Below are 16,901 nucleotides of genomic sequence, written 5' to 3'. Positions count from 1 at the left end.
CAGGCTGGTCTTGAACTCCTAACCTCAGGTGATCTGCCCACCTCGGCCTCCTAAAGTTCTGGGATTACAGGCATGAGCCACTGTGCCCGGCCCTGAAACTATATCTTTACTGCTGTTAAAGAGGTAAATGCAGGCACGATAAACATTTTAAAAGAGTTTATTTGAGCAAACAACATTTCATGGACTTGACAGCTTTAACCAGAAGTGGTTCAGGAACTCCACCAAGAGAATCTATGGGGAGGCTTTTATAGGACAGACACAGAAGTAAAGCAAAGAAAACATTTGATTGGATACAATTATACAGTTGCCTTATTTGATCAATCTCCTGTGAAAGTTCATAGTTATAAAAGTTTGTTGGCTACTTCTGATTGGTTGAGCTTAAGTCCTGTTTTTCTTTAATACAGGCATTTCTAAGAGTTAGCTTAAGTTAAGTTTTCCTTATGTGTGCAAATCAAGAAAGGTTGAGTTCACTTATAAGGTCTAAGTGGTTTTGTCTTCTCAGGATTACTCAGGCCTCATCTCTATTTTACCTTACTTTAACCATGCCCAGCAGTAAACTAGTTAGGTTTCTTAAATTGACATAATGACCTAAATAGGCTGAACCTATACTCTAAATACCCCAGAACTTGTAGACTAATGCTTTTTAACTTTTGTAATTCTGGCCCACAGTAAGAACAAGTTTTTGTTTTGTTTTGTTTTGTTTGGGACAGAGTCTTGCTCTGTTGCCAGGCTGCAGTACAATGGCGCAATCTTGGTTCCCTGCAACCTCCGCCTCCCAGGCTCAAGTGATCCTCCTGCCTCAGCCTCCCGAGTAGCCAGGACCACAGGTGCCCACCACTACATCCAGCTATTTTTTTTTTTTTTTTTTTTTTTGAGATAGAGTCTGTCTCTATCACCCAGGCTGGAGTGCAGTGAAACGATCTCGGCTCATTGCAAGCTCTGCCTCCTGGATTCAAGACAGTCTCCTGCCTCAGCCTCCCGAGTAGCTGGGACTACAGGCACCTACCACCAAGCCTGGCTAATTTTTTTGTATTTTTAGTAAAGACAGGGTTTCACCGTGTTACCCAGGATGGTCTTGATCTCCTGACCTCATGATCTGCCCACCTCGGCCTCCCAAAGTGCTGGGATTACAGGCGTGAGCCACCGTGCCTGGCCCCTAATTTTTGTATTTTTTAGAGACGAGGTTTCACCATGTTGGCCAGACTGGTCTTGAACTCCTGACCTCAGGTGATCCCCTTGCCTGGGCCTCCCAAAGTGCCAGAATTACAGGTGTGAGCCACTGTGCCTGGCCCTAAGAACAAGTTTTTACAAAGCAAGCCAGTGTAAACATTTATCTGTATATGTGTGTGTATATGTATATATGTGCTGTACATTTACCTGTGCAACAATATCATGGAGACTAATTTTCAATAATTAACAGAGATTGCTATATTATCAATATTCTCAGTGAATGCATTGTGGTGATAGTTTTCACTCATTTGTGACAATAAATGTTTATTATGAGCCACAGAATTGATTCTGAAATCAACTTTTGGGTCTCTACTAGAAGTCTAGAAAAATCTTCTACATCACTTTCCTTGGAATTCACTCACCCACAGCAGGATGATTTCAATGAGCTGGATGAGATTCCTGACGGTAAGAGAAAAAGAGAAGTAGGATTCCGGTATACCCATCTTCAATGGAGTATCTACACTTCCATTCCTTGAAGAACTTTGTGGGAATCAAATGGAGTATGATACAGATGAAAGGATTTTTAAAATAATCAGTTTGGGTCTGGTGCAGTGGCTCACACCTGTAATCCCACCACTTTGGGAGGCTGAGGTGGGCGGATCACTTGAGGTCAGGAGTTCGAGACCAGCCTGGCCAACATGGTGAAATCCCGTCTCTACTAAAAATACAAAAATTAGCCTGGCGTGGTGGCATGCGCCTGTAATCCTAGCTACTGGGGAGACTGAGGCACGAGAATCACTTGAACTCGGGAGGCAGAGGTTGCAGTGAGCCAAGATCATGCCACTGTACTACAGCCTGGGCAACAGAGTGAGACTCCATCTCAAAAGAAAAAAAAAAAAAGATGTTAATATAAATCAGTTTGTTCTTACTTTAATTCTGCCCCACATAGCTGTGTTCACTTGGACTCATCATTCAAGTTCTCTGGAGCCCACTTCCTCATCTGTAAAATGAAGGATTTGACCTAGATCTTTTTCAAGGCCCTTTTCCATTTCCATGGGGTAGAATTCTAATATAAAACGTTCTTGGTAAATGATACCCTATATGACTCTGAAGTTGTGATGATGATGATGATGATGGCTATTTATTTATAAGGAAATGACAACTTTGTTAAAAAGCCCCTGAAGGGGCAGGAGCCTTGGCTCACGTCTGTAATCCCAGCACTTTGGGAGGCTGAGGCCAGCCTGGCCAACATGGTGAAATCCCATTTCTACTAAAAATCCAAAAATTACCCAGGCATGGTGGCAGGCACCTGTAGTCCCAGGTACTTGGGAGGCTGAGGCAGGAGAATTACTTGAACCTGGGAGGTGGAGATTGCAGTGGGCCAAGATCGGGCCACTGCACTCCAGCCTGGGCAATAGAGCCAGACTCTGTCTCAAAATAAACAGAGATAAAAAGCCCCTGAAGGAACTTTTAGCAGAAAGGACTGACAAGTGACATTAACTAAAAGAGAAAAGAGTCAATCTTGGGAGTGGTAATCAGATCATGTTGAGTTAACACATGGAAATTGGTAAGTAAAAAGTAGCTGGGACTACAGGCCACCTGCTGCCACGCTCAGCTAATTTTTGTATTTTTAGTAGAGACGACCATGTTGGCCAGGATGGTCTCAAACTGCTGACCTCAGATGATCCTTCTGCCTTGGCCTCCCAAAGTGCTGGAATTACAGGAATGAGCAACCACGCCCAGCCTCAAATTTCACATTCTATGTATAGGCATCAACATTTCTCCAAAAACATTATCTCATTTCCCTATCCATTAAGAAGCACCAGGAAAAACATGGTAAATATCTAAAATAGGTTGATTTCTATAAGTGCCAAAATGCTGGCTAAGGTTTAATTGTATCTATCTATCTATCTATCTATCTATCTATCTATCTATAGATATATAATTATAAATATAGATACCTATATAGATATCTATATAGATATATTTTTTGAGATGGATTCTCGCTCTGTTGTTCAGGGTGAGTGCAGTGGCACGATCTCGGCTCACTGCAACCTCCACTTCCCAGGTTCAAGTGATTCTCCTGCCTCAGCCTCCCAAGTAGCTGGGACTACAGGTGTGTGCCACCATGCCTGGCTAAGTTTTGTATTTTTAGTAGAGACGAGGTTTTGTCATGTTGGCCAGGCTGGTCTTGAACTCCTGGCCTCAGTGATGTGCCTGCCTCAGTCTCCCAAAGTGCTGATATTACAGGTGTGAGTCACCATGCCCGGCCAGTTTAATTACACTGATGCGGGTATGTGTTCTCACTAAACTGTACATGTCTTTAGATGACCCTGAAACATACTATAACCTGTGAAGAAGCAGGTGGCAATTAGTGTGGCCTTGCCTCATCTTGGATGGGGAAACTAACACCATGTCAAATGCTTTGCCCCAGGTCATCTGATGAGTCAAGAAGAAAATGATTCTGGATTGGTGCTGGAGAGTCAGGCTTCATCCTAATCCCCAGCCCCCACTGCCCGGCTTGCCTGGCTCCTTGCTGGTCATTTGCTGGAAAGTGTTTATGCAGAGAACAGGCTGCCTCTTGGAAGCAGCACAGTCCTCTGCATCTTCTTAAATTTAAGGCAGGAGAATTTCTTGAACCCGAGAGGCGGAGGTTGTAGTGAGCCGAGATCATGCCACTGCACTCCAGCCTGGGCGACAGGACGACAGAGCAAGACTCTGTCTCAAAAAAAAAAAAAAAAAAAAAAGTATCACATGGTGAATAAATTGAAATATACCAATACGGTCAACTATAAAGGCTATTTATCTTTTCCTATCATTTACTTATATTTATTTCTTTATAGAAATGACAATTAAAAAAAAACTCATCAGCTTTAACTGAATTTATTTTTATTCAAAGTATCACAGAGCACGAGGGAGCCTTGAAAACCCATCTGGCCTAACTCCGGCATCAGCCTAGGAGAGCACAAGACTTTGGCTGTATTGACTCATATAGTTCAGTGCTCTTTCTACTTCAACACAATGCCTCAATGCTATTAAGGAGAAATGTAATAATTCTTTTGGTTTCCTTTCACAAACATTATCATCAGGGACTCTGTGCAGTGGCTCATGCCTGTAATCCCAGCACTTGGGGAGACCAAGGAGGGAGGCTCCCTTGAGCCCAGGAGTTTGAGACCAGCTTGGGCAACAGCAAGAAATTCTGTCTCTACAAAAAAAAAAAAAAAAAAAAAAAAAAAATTAGTCTGGTGGAGCAGTGTGCCTATGGTCCCTGCTACTCAGTGAACTATGATTGCACCACTGCATTGTAGCCTGGGTGACAGAGCAGGACCTTGTCTCTAAAAAAATTTTTTAAACACACATTTTTTTCTTTCTTTCTTTCTTTCTTTTTTTTTTTTTTTAGAGAGACAGAGAGTCTTCCTCTGCCACCCAGGCTGGAGTGCAGTGGCAGGATCTCACTGCAACCTTTGCCTCCTGGGTTCAAGCAATTCTCGTACCTCAGCCTCTTGAGTAGCTGGGATTACAGGCATGCTCCAGCACTCTTGCTATTTTGTTTGTTTGTTTGTTTCTGTTTTTTGTATTTTTAGTAGAGACGGGGTTTTGCTGTGTTGACCAGGCTGGTCTCAGATCCTGGCCTCAAGTGATTTGCCCACTTCAGCCTCCCAAAGTGCTGGGATTACAGGCGTGAGCCCCCACACCAGCCAAAAACACACAAAAATTATCAGGGCTTGTGTTTATATTTAGTTACTTTTGAAAATGTTTTTACATTTTGAACATTCCTGTAAGGACTATTCACCCATTGCATTGATTGGTGCTCGCAGCACTTAATGCTTGAGCAAGCGGAATTCAAGGACATGCTCTTACCCCCTTTCTTTTAGTGGACTCAGAAGGAAAACAAAACAAAACAAAACAAAAAACCCTCACAATCAACAAGACACAGGAGAGGCCTCAAAACAAGCAAGGACACTCTCGCTGGGGCACCTCACTTTTTTTTTTCTTTTAAACCACAAGGTCCTAACAGAGGAGCAAACTCCATGTGGTTTCTTAACTGTTTCAAAAGTGCTCAATCACCAAATCGAATGTGACGTGCATTGTCACCTTCCAGGAAAACTCTGAGTGGTTTTGAAAGGCAGAATCACAAAAGGGAAAATCACCTCTCCAGGGCTATTTCCCTCATAAAATAAATCCGTCCTGGAGCTTCTCCTTGGAAAAACACACACAGGGCCCCAAGTGTGTGTAGGCTGAGTGGCTGCACAGTCATTTGAATTTAGTTTCGAAAATAGCCCTTCCCTGTGTCTCTAATGTAAAGGAATAATTAAAACCCAAAGCCCATTTCCCCTAATTAGCCGAAAGCCCTAGCAATGCATGCCATTGTGGGCATTCGGGAGCCAAAATGCACCCACTCATAAAAAATGATCCAAACAATGGCTCGTGCCCAAGCTTTCACACTCGTTTTGCAGAGAATTCTTGGCTGGCAGAGGCAGGGTTGTAATTCCTTGGGTTGCTTGACTTCACGAGGGGCGAGGTGTGCATTGTGGCGACACGGACTACTTGTGAAGCCTTTGGGCGGCAGTCGCTTAAAGATTAACTTTCTCGGGTTTCCGTGACCAAAAGCGTTTCCGTGAATAGCGTGATTGGAAACTTGTGCGGGCCGGAGACCGCGGCGCGGCTGCTCTTTCAACAGGCGATTTGTTCTCCTGTCCGGGGCTCATTTCCATGCAAAGAGCCTGACATCAGAGCACCTTTTGTTGCTAAACGCTTTCTTTAGCCTCGAGGGGAGAGTCATGTGGAGCTGGAAGAGCTCATTTTGAAGAGAGGGGTCCCGGGGAGCTCCCTCCAAGATACCGAGGCGCCGCGGCCACCCCTGCAGGGTCCTGCCAAGACTTGCTAGAACGAAGGAGTCGCGTGCCTTACTTAGTTGGTTCCCGTAACAGGAAGAAACGCCTTTGCAGTGGGTTTAATTGCTTCTGGGCCGAGCGAATTCCCCGCCGTACAACTCAGTGGTGCGGACTTTTCCTCCTGCTACCCTGTTGCTGCGCGGAGCGGGGTTGGAAAGTTTCTGGAGTTGTCAGTCGCGCAGCCCGTGGCCACCTAGAGCCGAGGTGTGGGCGCCTGCGAGGGGCCCCCGCGGGGTGGCCGGGGCCGCCGGGGCATGCAGCGCGGGGGCGCGGCTCGGTGACGCCGCGGGCGGGGACCCGGCATCCGGGCCGGCTGCGCGCGGGTGCTGGGCGAGGGCGCCGCGGGGACCTGGACGCACGGCCCGCGCGCGGGACACTGCCATGGAGGACGCGGGAGCGGCTGGCCCGGGGCCCGAGCCGGAGGCCGAGCCCGCGCCGGGGCCAGAACCGGAGCCCGAGCCTGGCGCTGGCACGTCCGAGGCGTTCTCCCAACTCTGGACCGATGTGATGGGCATCCTGGTGAGTTACCTGGGGAGGGGGCGGCGCAGGAAGCGCAGTTCGCAGCAGCCCCTCTGAAGACGGGGCTCCCTTCTCGCCCACCCACTGGGCAACCCACTCCGCAGAGGCGTCCTTCTCTGGCTGTAGTTCTTAGGGTGCTAAATACACACGGTATAGGGTTTCAAACCCTAATTAAAAAATAACCAGCCACAGGTCCCGTCAAAAGGTATTTTTTCAACAATCGGGTATGATATTCAGCAATTTAATCTGGGACACCTGCTCAGATGTTGGTGTGGAAAAGGCGAGAAAGAAGAAGCCTTCAAAGAGTAGTTGTAAATAAATATTTGGTTGATGCTGGATTAGGGAAAAGGCTGATGTTACTGATGTTTATCTCTTCACCATTTGTTGTGTGACCACAAGAGGGAAAACAAACATTTCCTTACTCAGAACTACCAAAATGTTCACCTACTTTTTTTTTTTGCAGTTTTTCAGTTTGTGGAGTTACAAGATATTTGTTTTATATGTTTGGGGCTAAAACAATAGGACTTATTTTGCTAAATCTGTGCTGTCATGTATTTTGAAATGTCCAGTGACTAAAACCGCCCCTGGATTTGGCATAGTTTCTGGGAAGCAGTACTTCTGTATGGAGGATGAAATTTTAACCTGCTCAGGGTTGAATACCTTGGGGAAGTAATAGATTTGCTTTGGTGGAGCTGTAGTTAGGCAGGTAGACTGGAATCGGATGGGTGAGGGTTATTACAGTCAGATATCTTAATCCATACATAAAAGACTATCGGAAAAGGCTCTAGATTTGCTTTGAGATCTTATATTTTTTGAATGGGAGGAGATGGAGTGAAAGAAGTTCTTCTTTGGGAATGATAAACCGTGCACAGTTTTTAGCACAGTGATTAAACTCTTGGGCTTCAGTTATAGTAGGCCAAATGCCAGCTCTCCAACTGACTGTTTACATGATCTTGGTCAAGTTATTCAACCTCTCTGATCCTCAATTTCATTACCTGAAAATTGAAGACAAGAAGACTTGCTTCTTGGGGTTTCTGAGATTTAGCTGGGTTGATGTGTGTATCAAGTACTCAACAGACTGTCTAGCATATAGTAGAGCCTCAGTAAATGTAGCTCTCTTTCAGGTTTTGTTTGTTTGTTTCCTTCAAACAGTCTCCTGTCTCTTCCTTCTAGACATGCTAAAAGCCCAGTTACTCCATTTTCAGGTGACCATTGGTATTTATGATTCTTACTGTACAGAGAACCAGCGAGGGTTGGTTAAAGATTTCTATCTGCTCTTGTCACTCTCCAGTATTGAAAAATGTATATAAATATGCATACAGTGTACATTTACATACTACATATAGCATATATATAATATACCTACATCTAATATGTATTTTAGATTTAAAAGGTTTTGTTTTTGCATTTTCTGAACTATACAGGTGAATATGATCCTTCACTGAAGTTCCAGAAAACCCAATGGACATTTTAAAGTTGTGATAAACTGTTTTTTTCTTTTTTTCTTTCTTTTTTTAAATTTGAGATGGAGTCTTGCTGTGTTGCCCAGGCTGGGGTGCAGTGGCACAATCTCAGCTCACTGCAACCTCTGCCTCCTGGGTTCAAGCAATTCTCCTGCCTCAGCCTCCTGAGTAGCTGGGATTACAGGCGCGCAATGCCATGCCTGGCTAATTTTTGAATTTTTATTAGAGACGGGAGTTCACCATGTTAGCCAGGCTGGTCTCGAACTCCTGACCTCGTGATCCGCTCACCTCGGCCTCCCAAAGTCCTGGGATTACAGGCATGAGCCACCGCACCCGGCCTATAGACTGTTTTTAAGTTATCTTGTTATTTCTTGCCTAGACCCAGCTCTAAGTTTTCAGTCACTGAGGAAATTGGTTTGATAATATCCCATTGTATCCCTTACTCTAGGGCATTGGGCTGGGGGCGGGGAGGGTCAGTGGCCTGCTGAAATGAAAGTTGGGCTGAGGGTTCTTTTGGGGAAGAGGGTTGGCCGGTGGCATTTTCTGCAGATTTGCTTTCCCTTCCCTGGCAGATTCCAGCACTGTTGGGTCAGTTGTAGTCAAGTGTTTTTGGCTGAGTTAAAAGATGGGGTGGGGCTTCAGAAGCTCAAACCTGCTATTGAAAGGGCAGATGCAGGAGCAAAGAAAATATGTACCTCAGCTAATCATTCAGTATCAGGCTGGGAAGAACGTGAAGCCTGTCCCAGACAGGCTGTGTCTGCTCTTGTTTTCCCCTTGTTTATCTGGGGTAAATGGGCATGGAGATTGCTCCTTAGTAAAATTCGGAGGAAGACATGGCTTACTGCTCCTTTGTAGATGCCTTGTAGGGAGACACTAGGCTAAAAGAGAGGGAAAGCTGTCATCCAAGTGTTTATACAAACTGCGTCTTCGGGGAAATACATCAAGACACAAAATTGACAGTTGACTTTATTCTCGCTGAAACAAGAGACACCATTTCCTTCCTTTTTTATTTAAAATATGAGATTTTGCAATCATCTATCAATCTAGACAGGTGAAGTGACTTGGCCAATGGCACATACCTTGTTAGTGACAATGTTAGACTTGTCCCCAGTCGCTGGCCCCACCAGTAGGGATCCTGATGTCATGACGCTCCATAGTTAACTAACTATCTCAGATGAACTCAGTAGAAATGTAATTCAGTATGTTTAGAAATCCTGTGTGTTTTAAGTAAAATGTGACTTACAAGATTCTTTTTCCATACTGAATTTGAAGAGGAGAGTAGAGGTAGTCAGGAAATTACACGTCTGAACATTATCCTTAACAGATTTCAGACACAGTTCTATTTTACTTTTTCAGATTCTTCTGATTGTGGAAATCAAACCACACAGCCTATCAATACTGTGTGTGGAAATTTGAAATGACACAACTCACAGCTTAGTAGGTAAAAACATTTTTAGGTGAATGAGCACTATTGAGCAGTTGTCCCCCAGGGGATTTTGTTGATTATAACCCAGTGAAAGTATTGCCCCAGAGTCATGGATCTCAGTAAATACAGGATGGTTGTTTGAGTTCATTAGGACACATTTTGCATTTAGATTAATTCAGTCCATGCACAGTTAAGTACCAAATAGTTGCTTTCAGATAATTGTTAACAAAGTGCTCGTTTAGAAAAGAAATAATAGTATAATTTACAGCATGAAAATGTTTGAGCAGTGCTGGAATAAATAAATTCTAATAAGTGAATATATAAATGGATATCGAATTAAGAGGAAACAAGCTTGCAAAAAAAAAAAAAAAAATTACTAGATTGTGAGTGCCTGGAGGGCAGGGTCAGTGTCTTACTCATTTTTCTATCTCCAGTGCTCCTGACTTAACTGGGTGCTGAGAACATGGCTTTGTTGAATGAAAAAGGAAAAAAAAAAAAGTATGTATTTCTTAAATGCAGGAATCACATCAAAACATTGTTTTGTCAAGACACATGTGCCTGCTGTAATATAATGGGGTGTATTTACAAAGATGTGAATAAATTCTGCTCTGGCTGAAACTACATTTTGGGCAGTTTCATCATGCAAATTAAAATCCCTGTGCTTCCACTGGAAACGAATGGTAAATTGCAACATGTTTGTAAGCAACATGTTTGTAAGCCCTGAGCTGTGAAACCTTGGTGTTCTTGTGAAATGTACCATTCTTTTCACTAACACTACAACATGTGGTAGGCCAGGGTTTTCAAAGCATGTCACCTTTCCCTATGACATATATAGACTTCTATTGAGAAGCGCAAAACTGAGTTAGAATCCTGTGGAATTTTACCCTTTTTTCTTTACTCCATAGTTGGCAGACACAGCATTCCTTTTGTTAGGTAGGGGAGGGAAGTTGTTTTTAAGAGCAGGAATTGCTAAGGTTGTTAGATACAGTTAGGTGTGCTAGATCCTTTTTTCAGGACTGATTTATCCATTTGGTAAATTGTCATGGTTCTTCAGCTTCTGCCTACAGGATTTGGGGACTTCTAAGGCGAAGCCCAGCCTTTAAATCTGCTTGTTAACTGGGAAGGGGGTTAGTAAGTGCCTATTGTTTGCAGGATCCCGCAAGATGCACCTCCCCCAAACCTGAAATTTCCTCTGTTTTTGCTTTGTTTCTACAATTTACACCCATTTCCCAGCATGCTTAGAAAACATCCATTGTATAGAGATACTCCAAACCTTCCCCTACTTTAATTCCTGTGCAAGCTGCAGAAAGGCATGCATCAGTCCACAGAACTGTTATATTCATCCTATCTTACTATTTACTCCATTCCTAAAAAATTAACAAGAAAACCCGTAAAACAAACAAACAAAATGTAATGTCTCCCTCCTTTCCTTTGTTGTTTTAGGCCAAGTGTGGGGGAAGGGGAGATGTTAGTGAGATCCTGAGGGGATCTTAAAATGCTCACTCCTTTGAAAGCAGTTCATTTACTTGTTCTCTTGGGAGGTGTCCTGAGTTGTGCCTATCAGCTAATGACTTAATTAATTTTACGTCTTGGAATTTGAGAGTCAAGCCCATTTCAAATATTCTGACTTCATCTTAATTTTATGATGTTCCTTTTAGCGCACTGAAGAAAGCCTTGTGGCCTTTCTACGTGCAGAGGTTGCAGGGTTATTGTATATAGTGGAAGGGACTGAAGCGCCCTTGGAAATGCACCCTCAACTCTCATTTAGAGAGGAGGGTTTGGAGGGCTTCTGGGTGTAAAAGACTTGCTCAAGGTAACCGAGAGGAGGCAGAACTCAGGCGTATGGATGTTCACTTCTTTGCCAAAGACTAAGTCAGTGGCTTTCATAATTTTATGTATTCATTTATTTATTTTTGGGAAGGAGTCTCACTCTGTCTCCCAGGCTGGAATGCAGTGGTGCAATCTCCGGTCACTGCAACCTCTACCTCCCACGTTCAAGCGATTCTCCTGCCTCAGCCTCCCAAGTAACTGGGATTACGGGCGTCTGCCATCACGCCCGGCTAATTTTTGTATTTTTAGTAGAGACAGGGCTTAGGCTGGTCTTGAATCCCTGGCCACCCACCTGGGCCTCCCAAAGTGCTGGGATTACAGGCATGAGCCACTGCGCCTGGCCGGCTTTGATAATTTTGGTTGGGGTTGCCGAATCTTTTCCTGCTAAAGGAGACGCCTTGAGCTTAAGCGACCTTCTTCCATAATTCCCTTCTCCTGCCTCTCTGCCTTTATTTGCTGTTCTCTACCTTGTCTTTCTTTTGCTCAGCCATACAACCCTTCCCTCTGCCACCTGGCTTCTTACTGAGGTCCTTTGCATGCAGCTCTGTGGGGACTGAGCGGGAGGCCGTGCTCCTGTGTAGAGTCCCAGGGCTGTGCTGGGTTTTTCGCATACATTTTCTTACTTGATCCTCGTAGGAGGTGTGGCCAGTGAATATTCTTGTCCTCGTTTTACAGTTCAGATGTAAATGTCTGTGTCCTAAGTCATGCAGATGGTAGATAGGGAAGCTGAAAGTTGAATCATGCATTTCCCTGAAACCGACTTCCATTTGCAATTGTATATAGTTCATTCTTTTACACATCTCATTCAGACATTTAATGGCTGCTAATTTTTGTTTGTTTGTTTAAGTTATTGAGCTATTAGCAATACCTGCCCTTGACTTCTACAAAGGGTTAGTTTTGCTGCAAAAGCCTCAGCCCCACGGTCGGTCGCTGAGTACATACCCAACTTCACAGGATGGTGGGCAGAGCGCCCGGAAGGCGGTGGGATCCCTTCCCTCAGGATCACAGCTGGGGAGCGTCTGGGCGGGCCACTACCAGACAGACCTTTGGATTTGGGCCCTGAGGGATAAGTAGGAGTTCCCAGAGAGTTCTTTTCTAGTGAGAGGGATAAAAAGGAAGGTGCGAGGAGGGCCCTTCCCCGCAGAGCAAAGAGGGACAAAGATGGAAGGGCACAGATCTCCCAGATATGGGTGTTGATGTGGCTGGATAAGGTTTGTGGTTGCCGGTGAAAGAGGCTATCAGGCATGGGACCTAATTACTTCTGTGTTTTGGAAAAGTAACTTTTTTCATTCATTCATTTTCTTTTTCTTTCTTTCTTTCTTTCTTTTTTTTTTTTTTTTTTTTTTTTTTTTTGAGTGAGTCAAACTCTGTTGCCCAGGCTGGAGTTACAGTGGTGCGATCTCGGCTCACTGCACCCTCCGCCTTCCAGGTTCAAGCGGTTCTCCTGCCTCAGCCTCCCAAGTGGCTGGGATTACAGGGGTCCGCCACCACACCCAGCTAATTTTTGTATTTTTATTAGAGATGGGTTTTCACCATGTTGTCCAGGCTGATCTTGAACTCCTGACCTAAGGTGATCTGCCTGCCTCCCAAAGGGCTGGGATTACAGGCGTGAGCCACCACGCCCGCCCTGCCGGAAAAGTAACTTTTGTAGGCAATGGGGTTGCAGTGAGGTTGGAAGGAAGGAGACTACTCTAGTGATCCAGGCAGGAATGGTGAGAGCTCTAACCAGATGTTTGTGCGTCATGTCATTACCTGTCCTCTGGCTTCCTGAGGCCCAACACTTTGCGCAGTGTCTAAAGTAATCAAGACTGCTCGATGGTAACTTTCTTTTGATAATTCTTTTATGCTTAGAGTGGGCTGAGTTAATACAAGATATTTTAGAGATGTCGTATGTCTTGTGATTTTCTTTCTTTCTTTTTTTTTTTTTTTGAGACGGAGTCTCGCTCTGTTGCCCAGGCTGGAGTGCAGTGGCCAGATCTCAGCTCACTGCAAGCTCCACCCCCGGGTTCACGCCATTCTCCTGGCTCAGCCTCCCGAGTAGCTGGGACTACAGGCGCCCGCCACCTCGCCCGGCTAGTTTTTTGTATTTTTTAGTAGAGACGGGGTTTCACCGTGTTAGCCAGGATGGTCTCGATCTCCTGACCTCGTGATCCGCCTGTCTTGGCCTCCCAAAGTGCTGGGATTACAGGCTTGAGCCACCGCGCCCGGCCTGTCTTGTGATTTTCTTTCTTTCTTTTTCTTTCTTTCTTTCTTCCCTTCTTTCTTCCTTCCTTTCTTCCTTCCTTTCTTCCTTTCTTTCTTCCTTTCTTCCTTCCTTCCTGTCTGTCTGTCTGTCTTTCTTTCTTTCTTTCTTTCTTTCTTTCTTTCTCTCTCTTTCTCTCTTTCTCTCTTTCTCTCTTTCTCTCTCTCTCTCTCTCTCTCTCTCTCTGTTTCTCTCTTTTCTTTCTTTCGTCTTGCTCTCGCCCAGGCTGGAGTACAATGGCATGATCTCGACTCACTGCAAGCTCCGCCTCCTGGGTTCACACCATTCTCCTGCCTCAGCCTCCCGAGTAGCTGGGACTGCAGGCGCCCGCCACCACGCCCGGCTAATTTTTTGTATTTTTAGTAGAGACGGGGTTTCACCATGTTAACCAGGATGGTCTCGATCTCCTGACCTCGTGATCTGCCTGCCTCGGCCTCCCAAAGTGTTGGGATTACAGGCGTGAGTCACCAAGCCCAGCTGATTTTCTTTCTTTCTAAAGGAAAAAGTGGCCAGGCACAGCGCCTCATGCCTGTAATCCCACCACTTTGGGAGGCCAAGGCTGGAGGATCGCTTGAGGCCAGGAGTTAGACCAGTCTGCATAACATAGTGAGACCTCATCTGTAATTCTTATTAAATAAAAAAGAAAAAAAGTACCTATCTATGTATATATGTATAAATATTTATATACCTGTCTCTCTATACTGATAGAATATGGTTCCTTAAAAGGGGGAATTATTGGCCGGGCGCGGTGGCTCAAGCCTGTAATCCCAGCACTTTGGGAGGCCGAGACGGGCGGATCACCAAGTCAGGAGATCGAGACCATCCTGGCGAACACGGTGAAACCCCGTCTCTACTAAAAAATACAAAAAACTAGCCGGGCGAGGTGGCAGGCGCCTGTAGTCCCAGCTACTCGGGAGGCTGAGGCAGGAGAATGGTGTAAACCCGGGAGGCGGAGCTTGCAGTGAGCTGAGATCGGGCCACTGCACTCCAGCCCGGGCGACAGAGCGAGACTCCGTCTCAAAAAAAAAAAAAAAAAAAAAGGGGGGGGGGGGGAATTATTATGTATAACAATATACACACCACTGTAAGATCTTTAAATCTTTCTTTTAAAAGCTAATTGTAGAGTACAGTGAAATAGTGGGAAATATGTAGTCAATGCAAATTGATTCGTTTGCAAATCAATAGCTCAATTTTACAAAGGATGTAAGAGGAAAACTATCATTTATCTAATGTATCCTTTTTAAGCGTGCTGTGATGCTACCTGATTGCTTCCTGTTTAAGATTTGACTGTCCTAATCCCACTGTAATAGATGATGTGCCTACCCGTGGTTGACACACATTCTTGTCATTAGTAAAAATGAAATTGGTCTCAAACGAGTGAATCTAAATGGACAAAGACTGACTCTCACAGTCAGTGATACCATTTAACACCTGTGAGTACGGACTAAGACTACAAGAATTAACTAAACCTTCAGACTAGTTTTGAGATAAAATGTATTTTTGTGACTGCATAAATTGTCATTTTTCAAATGATATGCTCATCTATTTATTAATTCACGTTTGTAACAAGACCTGAAAATGGTAGGTCTGTTCCTCATTAGCTTTGCTCCTAGCCAGATCTTGAACATCCCTTCTTTTGCTCTCTGAAGTGTTTCACTGGGCAGCATTAATTCTTTATGAGGAGAGACGCCTCATAGAGATAACCTATCTTGTCTCTTTCCTGCCATGTCAAGTCATGTAATACAGACGTCTCCATCCTGGAGACTGGATATCCAGGCATTATGGTAGCTCTGAGACTCAGAAGACAAACGCTTGAGAAAGGGGTAGTTTTTCCTTTCCGTAATAGTAGTTTTTTCTTTTCTGAAAGGCTCCTCTATGGCTTTCAACATGATTGGTGAAAATGGAAATGTATTTGTATTTATGTTTGCTTTTCAAGTTGATAGGTGAAAACGGAAATATATTTGTATTTATGTTTGCTCTTCAGACTAAGGTTCTCTGTGTTCACAGAGATACGTTGCAGTTCTCCTTGGGTGTCTCATACAAGTTCTATTCGTGGTTGATTTTGATGTTTCAATTCACTATTTACTAGTTTCGTTTTGCAGCAAGTAGTGAGTGAGGAAGTTTCCATGTGTCCACCCATCACTCTGCCTGGTTGTGGCTTCATTCTTTCGCCTAGCATGAGGTCATAAGAAAGAAAAGAAATGCATTATGAGAATAACACGATTTTTAAGTAAAGAGCCATTGAGGAGCAGAATAAGAAATCTTGGGATATCCCCGAGCCCTAGTTACCCACTCCCCGCCCTTTTTTTTTTTTGAACTTCTCTTAATCCAGTAAGACCTAGTTTCCTTTAAAATTTATCCTAAACACCCTTGACTTTGTTGAGTTTAATAATAATTTTGTATTGGTCTTGCTATCAGCCAACAATTTTTTTTTTAACCTAGACCTAAAACATGTTTATGTGCTGTTTGTGTGTGTGTGTGTGCGCGCGCGCGCGCGTGTGCGCGCGTGCGCTTTAAAAATATAGTGTTTCAACATTAAATTATTTGTAGAGGAAAGGAATATTCTAGTTCAAGAATATGTATCTTTGCTATACGAGTTTGTCTTTGTTTTGGTAGGAATTTAAAGATCTCCTTTGTAAAATAAACCATTAGCAACTTTGTAGCATTCCTTGTTTGGAAATGCCCAGTCTTTAAAAAAAAGTTTTGAAAGAGAAGAGTAACAACCTTAATCTGTGAGTTAAAACATTTAGAAACAAACAAAGTTAATTGAATGTCTCTTAGAAAACTGAAAGGTAGAATAGTAAAGTAGTTAAGAGCAAAGGAACTATTTTAGATTGTTTGAGTTCAAATTGTGGCTTCAGCCCTTACTGGACATGTGACCTGGGTGAGTTATTTAATTATTCTGTACCTCAGTTTCCTTATCTGTAAACTGAGCTGGACAGCCACCCCATCACTGGGTTCTCATGAGGACTATTTAAATAACAAGAACAAAGGCGGGGTGTAGTGGCTCATGCCTGTAATCCCAGCATTTGGGGAGGCCAAGGCAGTGGATCACCTGAAGTCAGGAGTTCGAGACCACCCTGGCCTACATAGTGAAACCCCATCTCTACCAAAAATACAAAAATTAGCTGGACATAGTGGCAGGCGCCTGTAATTCCAGCTACTCGGGAGGCTGAGGCAGGAGAATCGCTTGAACCCAGGAGGTGGAGGTTGCAGTGAGCCAAGATCATACTACTGTACTCCAGCCTGGAAGACACAGCGAGACCTCTTCTCAAAAATAAATAAATAAATAATGAGAACTGTGCATGACATACGATGAACAGTTCATAAATGTGAATTATTGGTTGGGTGTGGTG

General features: G+C 44.1%; 1 protein-coding gene across 2 annotated transcripts in view; it reads left to right on the top strand.

Annotated features, from left to right (window-relative positions):
* The window catches only part of SASH1 (SAM and SH3 domain containing 1), a 287,896-nt gene that overhangs the window by 70,616 nt on the left and 200,379 nt on the right, over positions 1–16,901 (top strand). The window contains exon 1 of one of the 2 annotated variants that reach the window (XM_050787295.1): positions 5,781–6,584. The exons of the other annotated variant lie outside the window; for it this stretch is intronic. Coding sequence (XP_050643252.1) covers positions 6,447–6,584 — 138 coding nt within the window. The 5' untranslated portion in view covers positions 5,781–6,446. Of the gene's footprint in view, positions 1–5,780; positions 6,585–16,901 lie in introns of those variants that run through there. 2 annotated transcript variants of the gene reach the window in all.

The sequence above is a fragment of the Macaca thibetana genome, chromosome 4 (assembly GCF_024542745.1).
Source record: "Macaca thibetana thibetana isolate TM-01 chromosome 4, ASM2454274v1, whole genome shotgun sequence".
NCBI classification, from domain to species: Eukaryota; Metazoa; Chordata; class Mammalia; order Primates; family Cercopithecidae; genus Macaca; species Macaca thibetana.
The sequence above is the reverse complement of the archived record's forward strand: the minus strand, read 5'-3'. Positions and strand labels throughout refer to the sequence as shown.